This window comes from Vigna umbellata, chromosome 2 (genome assembly GCF_029865625.1).
Source record: "Vigna umbellata cultivar VRB3 chromosome 2, Vumbellata_1.0, whole genome shotgun sequence".
Classification (NCBI taxonomy): Eukaryota; Viridiplantae; Streptophyta; class Magnoliopsida; order Fabales; family Fabaceae; genus Vigna; species Vigna umbellata.
Window position 1 is genome coordinate 51,050,662 of NC_142166.1, and position 14,562 is coordinate 51,065,223.

The 14,562-nt window shown below is 33.1% G+C and overlaps 2 protein-coding genes across 2 annotated transcripts; both read left to right on the top strand.

Annotated features, from left to right (window-relative positions):
- Positions 1 to 2,675: 2,675 nt before the first annotated feature.
- On the top strand, positions 2,676 to 3,950 carry LOC124839073 (uncharacterized). The gene has a single exon (XM_047314815.2). The coding sequence runs from the start codon at positions 2,988 to 2,990 to the stop codon at positions 3,579 to 3,581; it is 594 nt and encodes a 197-aa protein (XP_047170771.1). The 5' UTR covers positions 2,676 to 2,987; the 3' UTR covers positions 3,582 to 3,950.
- Positions 3,951 to 6,318: 2,368 nt separating this feature from the next.
- LOC124839065 (rac-like GTP-binding protein RAC1) lies at positions 6,319 to 8,914 on the top strand. The gene is made up of 7 exons (XM_047314807.2): positions 6,319 to 6,558; positions 6,899 to 6,986; positions 7,084 to 7,193; positions 7,311 to 7,374; positions 8,076 to 8,140; positions 8,265 to 8,330; positions 8,414 to 8,914. The coding sequence occupies exons 1-7, from the start codon at positions 6,460 to 6,462 to the stop codon at positions 8,513 to 8,515; spliced, it is 594 nt and encodes a 197-aa protein (XP_047170763.1). The 5' UTR covers positions 6,319 to 6,459; the 3' UTR covers positions 8,516 to 8,914.
- Positions 8,915 to 14,562: the final 5,648 nt, after the last annotated feature.

Below are 14,562 nucleotides of genomic sequence, written 5' to 3' on the forward strand. Positions count from 1 at the left end.
CACACACGTATGAATATTTTGTCCATCAAATTGGCATGGTCCACTTTTAATAAATTGCAGTAAATATTAAGAAAAATCAATTTGAGTCTTTGCTGTGGCTGTTCGCTAGACTTGGAAAATCTAATCATTGGTCGGTGAACTCACGTCATTCTTTTGCTACCCACTTCCACCAAATTATTCTCTGCACTAATCAAACAACTTATATTTACATTTTATTTAGTGAGTGAAAACTAAAGATAATGAGTTATTTTAAAATTGAATCAAGGCTTCAAACCTACGTATTTTGTTATAATACAGAATAACTTTTTATAATCTATACTATAACGTAAATACTAAAGATAATATGGTAACTTTTAAAGAACAGTTTATTAGTCATATCAGACAGATGTTCAACAAATATTTTTTACGATATCAAAATCATTATATAGATATATATAACAAACTTTAAAATGTCAAATATATTAAATTTATTAAAATTTTAAAGAATATTTTTCATTATATATTAATTTATATATATATAAAAAAAAGGGGGAGTGAAGACCCCTCAGCCACCAGAAAGATCTGCTACTTTTGATGGTTCAACTATAACATGTTTAATTACCATTGTCTTCACAATTTTTGTAACTATTATTATTCCATTTTATATTATATCTTTACTAACTTGCCTAATTTATTTAACTTTAAAGAGTACGCAGTCGAACTATAATCTTATTAGTACACAAAACAGGTTCATAGATGTAAATTATATAAGAGTCCCATTATATAATAAAAATATCAACATACTTTGTAATCATAAAGGTGGTATGTAGCAATAAAAGCGGTATATTTTTTATTTTAGAAAAAACATCATTTTAATTAAAGAATAAGCGAAAATATGTACGAGTATTTCACAACACATGCTTATAGAGGTTTGTATTGTCTATGTAGTTCTTATTTTATTAAGTAATAAATTTGGCTGTTGCATATCAAAACATAAATATAATTTTGAATAAAAAATTTAAATACAATATATTATTTTTTGTATTTTAATTTTAAGTGACATTTATGCATTTTACTGGTGGTTTAAAAACTGCAAGAGTTGTTTTAAGTTAAAGACTTTAATCATATCAATTGAGATGTCTAGGCCTAAGTAGGAATTTATAGATTATAGATTATAATATTACAATCAAATGTTGGAGTGTTGGAAGTCTCACATCGACTAGACATAAGGGTAATTTATAATATGTAAGTGAGGTGTTACAAGCCGGTTTTGTGGGATTGACTTAAACTTAAACAGACTTTCTAATATGGTATCAGAATCATGGCCAGGGCCTATCATAGCGAGTTCTATATGGACATTTCTGTTTCCACTCCTTGTCAGACCACTATTGGACCACTCATTCATTTTTACTCTTATGTACGGAGGATGTCTGTATCTCGATGTGAAGAGAGTATGTTGAAAGTTTTACATCAACTAGACATAATAGCAATTTATAATATATAAACGAGTTACAAATCTCACCTTACAAACTGATTTTATGTGATTGAGTTAGGTTTAAATCCACTTAACGGGAGTTGTAGGTTTCTGAAGTTGCCTTCGGAAATTATTAAGGATCAAGGTAGCTGAAATTTTCAAAGATATTGGATTATTGCTCTGGGCCAATTGAATTGCAAGAGGTGTTCAAAACAAATTGTTAAGGTTTGACATGCAATCTGTTTTCTAAAGCTTTGTCTCCACATAGCATGGCTGACACGAATTATAACATATTTTTAGATATAATGTAACATAAAAGAGGAACAGTGATGATGTTGTTGTTATGCTGCCGTTGGGTCCCAAAATGATTTGAGATGTTTAGACGCCTTAAGTTTTTCCAGTTTCTTTTATTTTTTTTAATTAATGTAATTAATTAATGCTTTATTTTATTCAATAAAACTTCGACACACATAGCGTTATCTGTTTACTGTGTGTGTAGAAACGAGCAAGATGTTTGTTTCAATAGTTTTGAAAGGAAATGAATGAACAAATTTACTATTCATGCAGAGATTTGCATCATCGCAAAACGAAGATATATGCGCTGAATTACTGTTCATACGACATGATTTTACCGATTTTTTCCAATTATTAGACTACCAAAACCCTTGCTGGGAATTTACATACAAAACATGTTTGTTTATAAATTTAATTGTAAAGATTCAAAGGAGACAATTTTTAAATATTAGAGATCTAAAAGCCAAAATATCTCACAATAATCAGAACTAAAATTTTCATATTTAATTATATATATATATATAATAAGATAGCGATAGCCAACTCAAGGTCCCGCAGTTTTTTTTTTTTTAAAGAAGAGAATGGGAAGCACAGAGTTATTCCCGGCACATGAGGTCACGGGGCAATAAACAAATATCAAAAAGGCAGGCCCACCATATTAGCCACGTGTATGGCTAGGATTTCTCCCTTTTGGAGGACCCCGTGAAGTTATCGACATCGCTTTCTTCACCCAACGGATATATATATTTACAAAGACCGCATCCAACGGTCCTCAACGCCCCGGCGGTTGCCGCCCTTCAAACCATTCCACTGTATTCGATTACCGCAACGGTTCTCACTAATATAAGAGAAATCGTCACCAAACAAAATAACAATTATTAAAATAATTACAAATATCCTATCACCAACGTTCACTAAAAAAAAAACTTTGAGCAGTTGCTGTTGCCATATATTAAAGGCATGGGAGCGTGTTTATAATCGTTTAGTGGCTCAGACCCATCTCTTCTCAAAGCCAGGGTCTCTACTCCTATTATGTTCATATGTTTTATGGTCTATGATAACTATATCATAAAGTTCTTCCTCTGATATGATTTTAAGAGATCAAGTTCTAGTAAACTAATTCAAAGGCAACTGATCGGTTTGTTTTGAAGAAGATCAACGCCTGTTTAGCTTCTTTTCTTTTCTTTATTAACTGTTTGATCCGAATTCGGTGTCGTTTTCTTTGATCCGTTAAATCTGAATGGACGCCGTTCTGACGCCTCAGCCTCCCAACAAGAATACCAGAATCAAAACCCCGAAGAAAAAAGGAGGAGGTAATTTCAATTCTTATAAACGCTCTGAGAATTTTGACGCCTATGCAGGTCTCTTGAACCCTCCTCCTTCACGATCCATGTCATTCTCCTACTCTCAACCGCTCTCCGCTTCTTCTATCTTCAATCACCACCGCCACGTGCAACAACAACCACCTCTGCTTCCTCTTCCTCACGCTTCCGGAGGCATTCGAGGCAGAGACAAGTCTCTGACACCGAAGAAATCGAAGCCAACGAAGCGAGAGGAAGCGAAGAAGAGATCGGGCACGCAGTTTCTTATTGTGGCCTCTCAAAACCCCTGGGGTCCGGATCCCAAGGACCTTCCCAGACTGGTCCCGGGGATGGGAAACGTCAACGACGTCGTCTCGGCCGCCGTTTTTAATTTGGCTCCGCCGCCCAGTAGTTTGCCGTTACCCAACTTTTCTCTCAGATCGAAACTCGGTTGCAAAGCGGAGGCCGCTGCCGGTAGTGGCGTTGACGACGGAGCAACCAACAATCTCCGGCGACTTCTACGCCTCCGGTGACGTTGTAACCCTCTCTTTCTGTCTCTCTACCTCTCTCCCGGTTTCGTGGTCGATCGTGTGTAACATGATCGAATATGCTTAGTGTGTTGGGTCACGTTACTCGATGCTTGCACCTACTATTATCTTACTACAGTGTTATTATGTGTAAATAAAAACATCGGCGAGGGTAAATTGCTGATGCGGGGGTGTTGGTGAATACGCTTTGTTTTGTTTTGTCGTGTGGTATTAGTTGAAGTTGTGCACCGCCTATGGTTTTTTGAATGGGATGCACATAATGATGATTGGTAGTTCTTTTGAACTTTTGTATGTACCATCCGTTTGGGCTAAAAAGTCCGTTTCATATGTGTTTAAATTATCAGGTTATTATTATCCTTGTTATTATCTATCTAATTTCTCTCTGCATCTTTTTTCTTCTAATTAACGTGTAATCTTCTTGTTAAACAGTTAGATTAGGCTTTGTATTAGCTAGCAGCGTTAGGGAGTTGAGAGAATATATAAAATCATAGAAAGGTTGACTTGATTAAATGTAAGGTGGTGAGAGATCTGGGAAGGGTAAGAATTTTCCGTGTATGATTTAATATTTTTAGAAAAAAATTATTTACAATCAAAAGACGACACTCTTTGCATGTTTTAATACGTCTGAAATTTTGTCAAATTATTAATTAGCCTAATTTTACATAAATGTTAAGAAAATTTTACATCGATGATTAATTTTAAGTTGGAAGTAGTTTTAAATAAAATTTTAAATAAAAAATTATAATAAATTTAATACTTGTTTTAGAACACTTTAGAGAAAAATAATTTATAAGTACTCACTCCAGATTTAATCAAGTAGGTGCACCTCCTATGGTTCCAGAGTGTTATTCAAAATTTGTGTGTTATGCTTTTCTTTATATTATTTTTCTCTTGAGGTTGTTTTAAATTACAAAAATGAAGAGTAACTCCCTTCACATATAAAAAACACAAGTTAGATTATATTTTTTTATTTACCCAGACCATGTTTAAAAACGTTGTATTAATCTAAAGTTATTTGTATGCGTCAAATTTCATGTAATATACATTGCTAAAAAATATATAAGTATGAATATTTAACTACTAATATTATAATTATATATTTTGTTTTGTTTTAAAACTGAATTGCAGATACACAACCATATTACTCATAAATTTATTTTGTATAAATTTATTATGATAATATTTGAATTTCAATTCTTCTTTTGAATTTAGTTAAAAATGATAATTTACATACCACTAATGTTGATTAATAGTTGAGATTTAAGTTTTATGGAATTACATGACTAAAAAAATGATGTAGTCGTGATCGGGCCATATTGAAGATGGAAAAATATGTTGGGATGTCCCTAGGTTTTCTTGCAGTGAAAAGTTAACTCAACTTAAAAGATAGTTTCAAAATATAAAATGGAGAGAATCTCACCTTAAAAGCATAAGAAACGCATAAAAGAAAATTACATTAATATCAAAATAAATAAATAGCCATGGGTTTTTCCATATTTTTAACACAATTTAAGCATTTTACCGACAGATATACCAAGTAATTAGGGTGATAAAAAAGCACACTTTTCAATATTATTGTTGCATGCATGTGATGTTTCTTCTCTCAACATCGGGGTGTGTTTTTGTGGTGGTTGTGCACCAACTTGGTATATGAAATTTACTCATTTATCCTAGTTTCATGACAAATTAGTAACAATAAATGCACGAAATTCACTATAAGATTAATGGAATCAACCCGTGAAAAAGTACATGCAAAACTTTGTTTTAGTAAAAGATAATAATAATATATATATATATATATATATATATATATATATATATATATATATATATATAATAGCATACGTGTTTTTAGTAATTAGGAATTGAGACTAGGAAACTACCGATCTTATCTGAATGCACTTTTTAGTTAGAAGACGAAGATAAAAGGTATTCCATTTTCCCTCAGTTGAGTTTTGAAGAGAGGAAGAAAACAAAAATGGCAACCGTGTTTGTTTCAGAGACGAAGGTTGTTAAAAGTTAATCTCGTTCTTAATTATTAATTAGAGATGAGTAAAACTCTTTTATCAATTAAAAACTAGTTTTGACGCGTGAGAATAATAATAAAAAAACGAGAGAGTAACTTTAAAATTTAAATTATGAATAAACGACGAGAAATCCAGACAATCATTCGCCTGTCCAATAATGTTTTTTCTTTTGTAATGAATGAGGTGTGTCCACTAACCTTACGTTTGTGCCTTTTGTTGATTTGAAATTTTACTTTGACATTTTAAATAAACAAAGGATATTGGAAATAAAATATACGAGATTCGTCGTAGATAAGATTATAATCGCTATCAGATTTATTGTTAAAGTATCAAAGGCTTTAAACTAATAATTTATAATTAAGAACATTTTTACAGTGTAATTAATAATTTACAAAGGCAAAGTTTCTGTTTCTGAAGATTCTAAGGAGCAGTGAAAAACTCTCCGCTTACCTATTTTCAGAATAGAGAACAAAGTAATTTTTTAACTTTTAATTGAATAATATTAAATTATTATTTTTAATCCAAGTAATACATTGATTGAATAAATAAAACATTGGTGTGTGGTTCTATGGTTAAATTATTTTATTAATTAAGTGTAGGGGTGAGGAATTATTATTTGGTAAATAGTAGGGTATGAAGAGAAGGAGGACCTAATGGTCACATGAATTATAGATAGCTGGCAAAAGGTTGTCTCTGGGTCAGTCATAGTCAGCCTTTCTTTTGAATTTCATTTCAATTTCATTTCATTTCCTCTCTCTCTCTGCACCTGCAACAACTCGTTAGGGGTTTCAAGTTCGTTGAAGCCATTGTTGTTTGTGCAGATCCTTGATCTGAAAATGAGTGCGTCCAGGTTCATAAAGTGCGTCACCGTCGGAGACGGCGCTGTCGGCAAAACCTGCTTGTTAATTTCCTACACCAGCAACACTTTTCCCACGGTTTCTTTCTTTCTTTCTTTGCCCTTTTACATTTTCCCCTTCTCAATTGTAGCTCTTTTGCTGTTGAAATTACAGATATATGCGGTGGAATTATTTGAAGTTTCCAGGTGGACTTTGACTTGGTTTCCCACTTTCCTAATATGGAGATTCACTACACTGTCGTCGTTATTTTTATTTTGAAGCATTCTTCATTAACCAATCGAGTGTTTCGATATTACTCTTACTAACAGATGCTCTTTGTTCTCTTTAGTGCTTAATCTTTCCAATTGATTTTGGTTTTCTTCTTCAATGAGTTATGTAATGCCTTCCGGTTTCACCGTTTGTCGTATTATGATTACAGGACTACGTGCCTACCGTTTTTGACAATTTCAGTGCTAATGTTGTTGTGGATGGAAGCACAGTAAACCTGGGATTGTGGGATACTGCTGGTAACATGGCAACCGATTCAGTTTATATTGAATTGGGTATTTTTCTTTTTTAGCATATTGTTTGTTTGTTGTGGTTAACATATTTTTTGATTTACAGGTCAGGAGGATTATAATAGACTAAGACCCTTGAGCTATCGAGGAGCTGATGTTTTTATACTTGCTTTTTCTCTCATAAGCAAGGCTAGCTATGAGAACATTGCCAAGAAGGTTTATTTCTTTACTTTTATGTGCACAATTCAATTAGGACGGTCACCATTTGAATCGATTTCTTCACTTAGTATGATATAACTGATGAGGTTGCTGTTCTCTTTTATTTCTTCTCAGTGGATTCCTGAACTAAGGCACTACGCTCCCGGTGTTCCAATAATTCTCGTTGGAACGAAGTTAGGTAAGTGTTCACTCCTTTCCTTCGTTCAATCATATGGTCCTAGGTTAACAACCAATGCAGACGATTCTGTTAGAGCTACCTGCTGAACTTTGGATACTGAAAGGGTTTTCTTGACTTCAAAACCCAGTTCTTCACATCAGTTTACTTTCTTGTCCTATCAAAGCTATTCTATTTTTTTCATTTTTGTTTTTCTATAAGGTCATATGGTTCTTAATTTCTTTCATGCACACACCAACCTAGAGCGTAAAATGGTTTAAACAGCGTCTTAGACACATTGCTTTTCTCATTTTCATAAGTAGTTATTATTTCTTTTAGCTAAGGGATTATTAATGCCCTGGTGTATAATGCTTTCAGAAGTTGGTATAAAGTGTCTACCAAAAATAAAATGTTCTCATTTCTCAATGCTGAGCGCTTGTTACTGAAATGAAAAGGAAAGAACTATTGAGTTTGAATCAATGTTATGGAGTTAAGAAAATCCTAGAATTTGTTTGTGAGAAGAAAATAGATGCAGGACACATAGTTCACAAGACTTATATCTAGATTGTGCACGACAAAAGTAGCAATTTTTTTTCTTCACCAGGACATAGTTCACTATCAATTCTTTTTCTATGGTCAATACTGCTTAAAAACAGTTTTCGGCAAATTCAACACCTCCAATGTTGAATGGTTTATTAAGTGTAAACCCATAATCTTGTCCGCAGATCTTCGGGAAGATAAGCAATTTTTCATGGACCACCCTGGTGCAGTGCCAATAACTACAGCACAGGTACAAAGTACCATAAATTTTCTTAGCCCCTCTCCCTTTCTCTTGCTAGAGGGGAAGTTACGAGTTCTTCATTCAGAAGTTACATGGATCTTGACTTTGATATTTGTTGTGAATTTGGTTGAAGGGAGAAGAATTAAGAAAACTAATTGGTGCTCCTGCCTACATCGAGTGTAGTTCAAAAACGCAGCAGGTGCGGTTGTCACTTAACACATGCAGTGATTTTTTGTTTTCATGTTGTGTATATCACGAGTGCTAATGTACCCTTAATACCAGAATGTGAAAGCCGTGTTTGACGCTGCCATCAAAGTGGTTCTTCAACCACCAAAGCAAAAGAAAAAAAAGAGAAAAGCGCAGAAGTCTTGCTCAATATTGTGATTAAGAATCAGAGGCTTGCTGAACATTGTGGTTAAGAATCAGAAATGAGTAGGTGGTAGTGACTATTCGGCCAACCTCTGGTGCTGCCTCTCATTGGTTTGTCTTGTTTTGATCCCTATCCTATGTAGCTGAGATCAGGAAGCTGTGTATAGTTTGGACTGACTTCTTAGGCCTTTATAATCACATGATTACTGGCTTGTCTCGTTTCATACTCTGTAATTACAACTAGCTCAATTACATAACTCAGTGCCGACCTATTTCCTTCTACTACTGTTATTACTATTATTGTATGTTAGTAGCCTTCTAAAATACTGCTTGCTTTGTGAATGCGGTCATATTCATAAGGCCTTTGTGGTGTCTTCTTTGGATTTATTTAATGGTTTGGACAGTTGTCGCACATTTTACGTTTTAACAATTATGGATGTGGTTCTGATTGAAGGATAAAATTCCATTTTGGACCATGGGATGTTCCATTTAAATATTTACACTGTTCTACGTGTTATTGCATATGTGGATCCAGAGCCTGGCGTGACTTTTTTAACCGCACAGATCTTAACTGTTGAAATTTCTTCGTTTTGTATTCGAATAAAGGGGTAGAGGTTACTAGTCAACTATAGTGGATCTGGTTTCAAATTCAAACTAAGCTTTAACTTATTTTCTTAGCTCAAAGAGTCGTCATAAAATAGGGGGTTTCTTGGAACATGATGGATATTCAACGTAAGCCCCTCCTTTTTCAATACAAATAGTAAATTTATTACACTAAAAGAATTAAAATAAGGCATAATGGCATACTAACCTATTTTCTCTTTGGAATTTTATAAGTTTGGCTTAATACCTCTTTTGATCCCTCTTTAGGGGGTAATGTTTAAGTCCGTCCTACGTTTTTTAAAAAATTCAATGTGGTCCCAACTTGTAAAAAAAGTGTGCAATTAAATCTTTTTTGGTCACGGCATTAATTTTTTAACGGTACAACTGACAGCGTGGACAAAACATAATTACGTGTCTAGTTTATGTCATTACGTGGAAGTGACGTGTAAAGTTTAAATTTAAAAAAAAATATTTTGACAGAGAATAAAGCTGCTTGCTTGCGTTGAAGATGGGTCAAGCCCAAACCCCTCTTAGGGTTTCCTCCGTGAGAATGAGCAAGAGAAGGGAGGCCTTTAGGAGGTGGCAAGGTGACCTGTCGCGAGTTAAGGTGTTGGTCGTTTGGCCTCCCGAGAAGAACGAGAAGCAGGCCGAAGACACCATGTCTCCGACGACGGTAAGCTTGGTGGTGGTTTGGGGTCGCGGTCACGGTCATGGCGCAAGGGTTTGGGGTCACGGTCACGCTACTTACAACAATGTGCTGGCGACGGTAAGCTTGGTGGTGAGTGACGGCGGTGGGAGCTTCACGGTTGCGGTGGAGACAGGATGTGGATGGGGTTGGGATGGCTATTTTAGAGTTTGCCAACTAAGTGGAAATTGGGAGATTGGGGATGTATTTTTGGGTTGAATGTACTGAATTTGAGGGATTTGTTGGTGCTTTGATCCGTTTTTTTTTTGTGTAGATGAAAGAAAATCTTGAGATTAGATGAAGATCACGAGTTGGTATCTTGATGTTGGGTATCTATTGGTATTGAAAGTGGTTGAGAATGAACTTGATGCATTGTGTAGGATGGGTAGGATGGGACGTGAAGTTGAACCTAAATGGGTATGATGAAAGTCATCCGTCGCGAACTCTTCGAACCTGCAAGTAAATCTTTCATCGCCAGTCTTCCATCAATATTTGCATCTTCTTCAATACAGAGCAAACAGCCCCTACCCCTCAAAATATATTTTTTTTACACGTCATTTAACCTCAGAAAGCCAACATTCACGTAAAATAGACACGTCGTACTGTTCAGTCCATGATGTTAGTTACACCGTTAAAAAATTAACACTGTGACCAAAAAGAATTTAATTGCAAACTTTTTTCACAAGTTCGGACCACATTTAACTTTTTTAAAAACGTAGGACGCACCTGAACATTCCTCCCTTTTTGAGGGATCAAAAGAGGTATTAAACCTAATAGCAATTCACATATCTTATCTTAGGATTTAGTTCAATTCTATGCACAGATAATTTTAGTATTTAACAAGTTTTTTCCTGGTCATATCAATAAGGTCATGAAATTTCTATTTATCTCTTCTTTTACATATAATGGATTTGTCCGAATCGCTACATGATTTTATTTTAATCTTTCTTGGATCAGGTCTCATATTAGGAAGTCTAGGAGTAGTATTCTTTACGAATCCTATTTTTTCTGCTTTTTCATTGGGACTTGTTCTTGTTTGTGTATCTTTATTCTATATTTTATCAAACTCCCATTTCGTAGCTGCCTCACAACTCCTTATTTACGTGGGCGCTATAAATGTTTTAATAATATTTGCTGTTATGTTTATGAATGGTTCGGACTATTACCAAAATTTTCGTGTTTGGACCGTTGGGGATGGAATTACTTTGATGGTTTGTACCAGTATATTTCTTTCACAAATAACTACTATTCTAGATACATCATGGCACGGAATTATTTGGACGACAAGACCCAATCAGATTTTAGAGCAAGATTTGATAAGTACTAGTCAACAAATTGGAATTCATTTATCAACAGATTTTTTTCTCCCATTTGAACTAATTTCAATAATTCTTTTAGTTGCTTTAATAGGTGCAATTTTTGTGGCTCGCCAATAAGAAATTTTTCGAACTAATAATATAAATCACATTTTGTTAGATTTTCTCACATTTCTTTTTTGTTGTATTATATGTTAACGAAAAATAATATTTATGTATAAAGTATAAAATATTTTTGCAAATACTTGATTTTGTTGTAGACTTATTATGTTAGGCAATAAAATCCGTTGAATTCATGAAATGAATAAAAATTGAAAAGGAGTTGGTCAATGATATTCGAGCATGCACTTGTTTTGAGTGCTTATTTATTTTCTATAGGTATCTATGGATTGATCACGAGCCGAAATATGGTTAGAGCCCTTATGTGTCTTGAACTTATACTAAATGCAGTTAATATAAATCTCGTAACCTTTTCTGATTTTTTTGATAGGCGGCAATTAAAAGGAAATATTTTTTCAATTTTTGTTATAGCTGTTGCAGCCGCTGAAGCAGCTATCGGACCGGCTATTGTTTCCTCAATATATCGTAATAGAAAATCAACCCGTATCAATCAATCAAATTTGTTGAATAAATAGTATTACTCATAAAAAAAAGTCTAATTTTGAATAGTGTGTACTATATAATCCATTCAAATTAGCAGAAATGATATATCCTTTTTAATCATGTTTGCGAAAACAAAGATAAGAAATCAAAGTATCTTGGTTCTATTCTCTTATTAGTTATTAATATAGAAACCTATTTTTAGTAGCAAAATTCTTATAAATCATTGATTCATCTGGTATATAATATAGATATATATAGATATATATATATATATATATATATATATATATATATATATATATAAAGATTAACATGATCTTTTAAAAATTACACGGATTGCAAAAGTAGTTGAGCTTGAAAGGTAAAAATAAACTTATTTTAAATTTGAAGGATCAAAAGGGTAGTTGAGTGGAGTATTTTTGTTATTTTAAATTATACTATATAAAATAAACATTTATTTTTCACACAAAGACACCCCAGCAAAGCCTTGTAATTAATTTGATGTAGCTGTATTCTTGCTTTGGGAATACAAATATCTCATTTTCCTTCTCCAATACGTCACTTTTCGTGCAAGTGGATAGAAAGTTTATGCAACCATGTATTTCTCTGACAACAATTCAGCAGAGAAATTTATTTGGTTTTTAATGACGTCCAATTAAAATTAAAATTTCATCTTTAATAACTCATTGGACGCCATTAAAATAATGTGAACCTACAGGAGGACCACTGCAGTATCATCCATAGTTACACTCTGAAATAAATATGACGAGACGTGATATAATTATATTTACCATAAAAGGGTGGAATTGTATTCTGAATTTTTTGTCATGGATGCATATCAGAGCAATTACGGGAATCTTCAGCCTTAAACAAAATCCAGAAAAAGTAATATATTTCACTATTGTTTAGCAAAGAATATCTAGAAGCTGTACACTAAAAAACAGGAGCATAGGACCTTATCTCACAAGTTGAAATAATTTTCTTGGTATCATAGGACCTTATCTCACAACATCACCCACAATTGCTTAACCAACTACAGCAAAAACATTGTTCACAGAGGACAGAATAAGTCAGAGAAGGTTGGGTTTTCTTCTGTCCTATACCATCGGTAGAAGCAGATCCCTAAGCAGAGTTTCTGCTCAAGAAACTTCCAAATCAAAAGGAAATGCAAACATGTTTTTGGTACAACCAAATGTCCAAGAATTGACGAAAACAGACGGAGAGAGTTAAACAACTTCAAACATCCTTATACTCTAAAATATGTTTTTGTCTATCAATCGTGTTTTTTACTCCCAAAATCAACAACAGATGGAGAAATTTCTTTTCTTAATACAGTATTGGAGGTTTATGGCTTTTACTTTAATACAATGAATGCTTACCTACATATGTATTCCATTTGTTGTCATTCTTTTACCGTAACAAAAAAAAAGTATAATAATAAATTATAATTAAACTTTCAGTGGAGTAAATTCTTTTTTTAAATATTTAGTTCGGCTTGAATATATGCAGTTTTTATATAAATGAAATTACTTATGAAACTTAAAATAAAATATTAAGAAATCATAAACCACAAATCTTTAAATTCAAATTTCTCTGCGTTTTTAACCTTCTAATTCAAGAGAAATAATACAAGACGGAAAGTTACACTTTTTCTTTGTGCTTTTATATTTCTTTATATTTCTAGACTGTTCCTTTATGACTTTCTTTATACCAGCTTTTGAAAAATAGAAGGGGGAAGCATAATAGTGGGCGAGCCTATATTCTTCTTATTTCATTAAAAAACACAAAAATAATTTGCAAATACCGCTTTTTCTTATACGAGGTTGCTTCATCTAATTTCGATTGAAATGTAATATTTGATATGCTAAAATTCTTACATTATTGCTATGGTTCATATTGTTAACTTTGTTAACTTTTTGGCAAGAATACCAAATCGTTTTAAGTAATATAAAGTAGTTCAAAGTATAGTTCTTCCAAAGTACTTGTGCAATACATGACAATTCTTTCTTTTGTAACTCAATTAGACATTAAAATGCATAAAACAACACAAAAGAAACTCTTTTTGGTATTTTATCAAACAGTTGGTGTGTAAGAAATTATATTTAAGAATTACCAAGTTATTGAGTCTATCCCTAGATCCCAAATCCCTTAGGTGCTCTATCTATGTTCATGTTCAAAGTTACTTTCCAGTAATCAGAAACATTCAAATAACATTATATTTCCATTACATCAGAGTGAGTTCATTACATCAAATTCCAACGAAAAGAAAAATTTAACTACTCCTAGTCATATAGAACGTACACATTTGACGCAATTCCTTGCGATAATGGTGTCTTGATAACTCGAAGTAGTCTCCTGAAGTTCCTCATATGTTTTCGTTTCTTTCCTATGTCTGGAACTTCTCTCGTTCTTTCTGTCTATTTCCCACTTTAAAAGCCAATTGAAAAAATAACTAATTCGCTAAGCGCACAACTCTTTATGCACTAAGCAAATATTCAACAGTAGTATATCTTTAATTGTCCGCTCAGTGAGTTATGCTGGTGCGCTGCGCGAATAAAACTCTATTTAGCTTAGCGATTTAATGCTAACTTAGCGAGAAACATCTAATAACACTCATGTATAAATTCCTCTACAATTTATTACACAGTTTTCTAATTCTAATTACAACTTTTCAATAAAAAAAAACACATTATTGTTTCATGAATAAATACAAATTTTGAGTTAATTAATAAGTTAGAAAACAAGTATTTTTCATACTTATCACCTATTTCATTTATACGAAAGCAAAGTATGCATATTGTAAGTTGAAATCTTAACTTTTTAAAACACAATTTTCCTTGAAATATCGATTTTTC

What these genes read in the sequence shown, in the direction of transcription:
- LOC124839073 (XM_047314815.2), top strand. Translation starts at nt 2,988, where the DNA reads ATGGACGCCGTTCTGACGCCTCAGCCTCCCAACAAGAATACCAGAATC.
- LOC124839065 (XM_047314807.2), top strand. Translation starts at nt 6,460, where the DNA reads ATGAGTGCGTCCAGGTTCATAAAGTGCGTCACCGTCGGAGACGGCGCT. An exon ending in GGGATTGTGGGATACTGCTG is followed by an intron (nt 6,987 to 7,083) that starts GTAACATGGCAA and finishes TTTGATTTACAG; the next exon opens with GTCAGGAGGATTATAATAGA. An exon ending in ATGAGAACATTGCCAAGAAG is followed by an intron (nt 7,194 to 7,310) that starts GTTTATTTCTTT and finishes ATTTCTTCTCAG; the next exon opens with TGGATTCCTGAACTAAGGCA.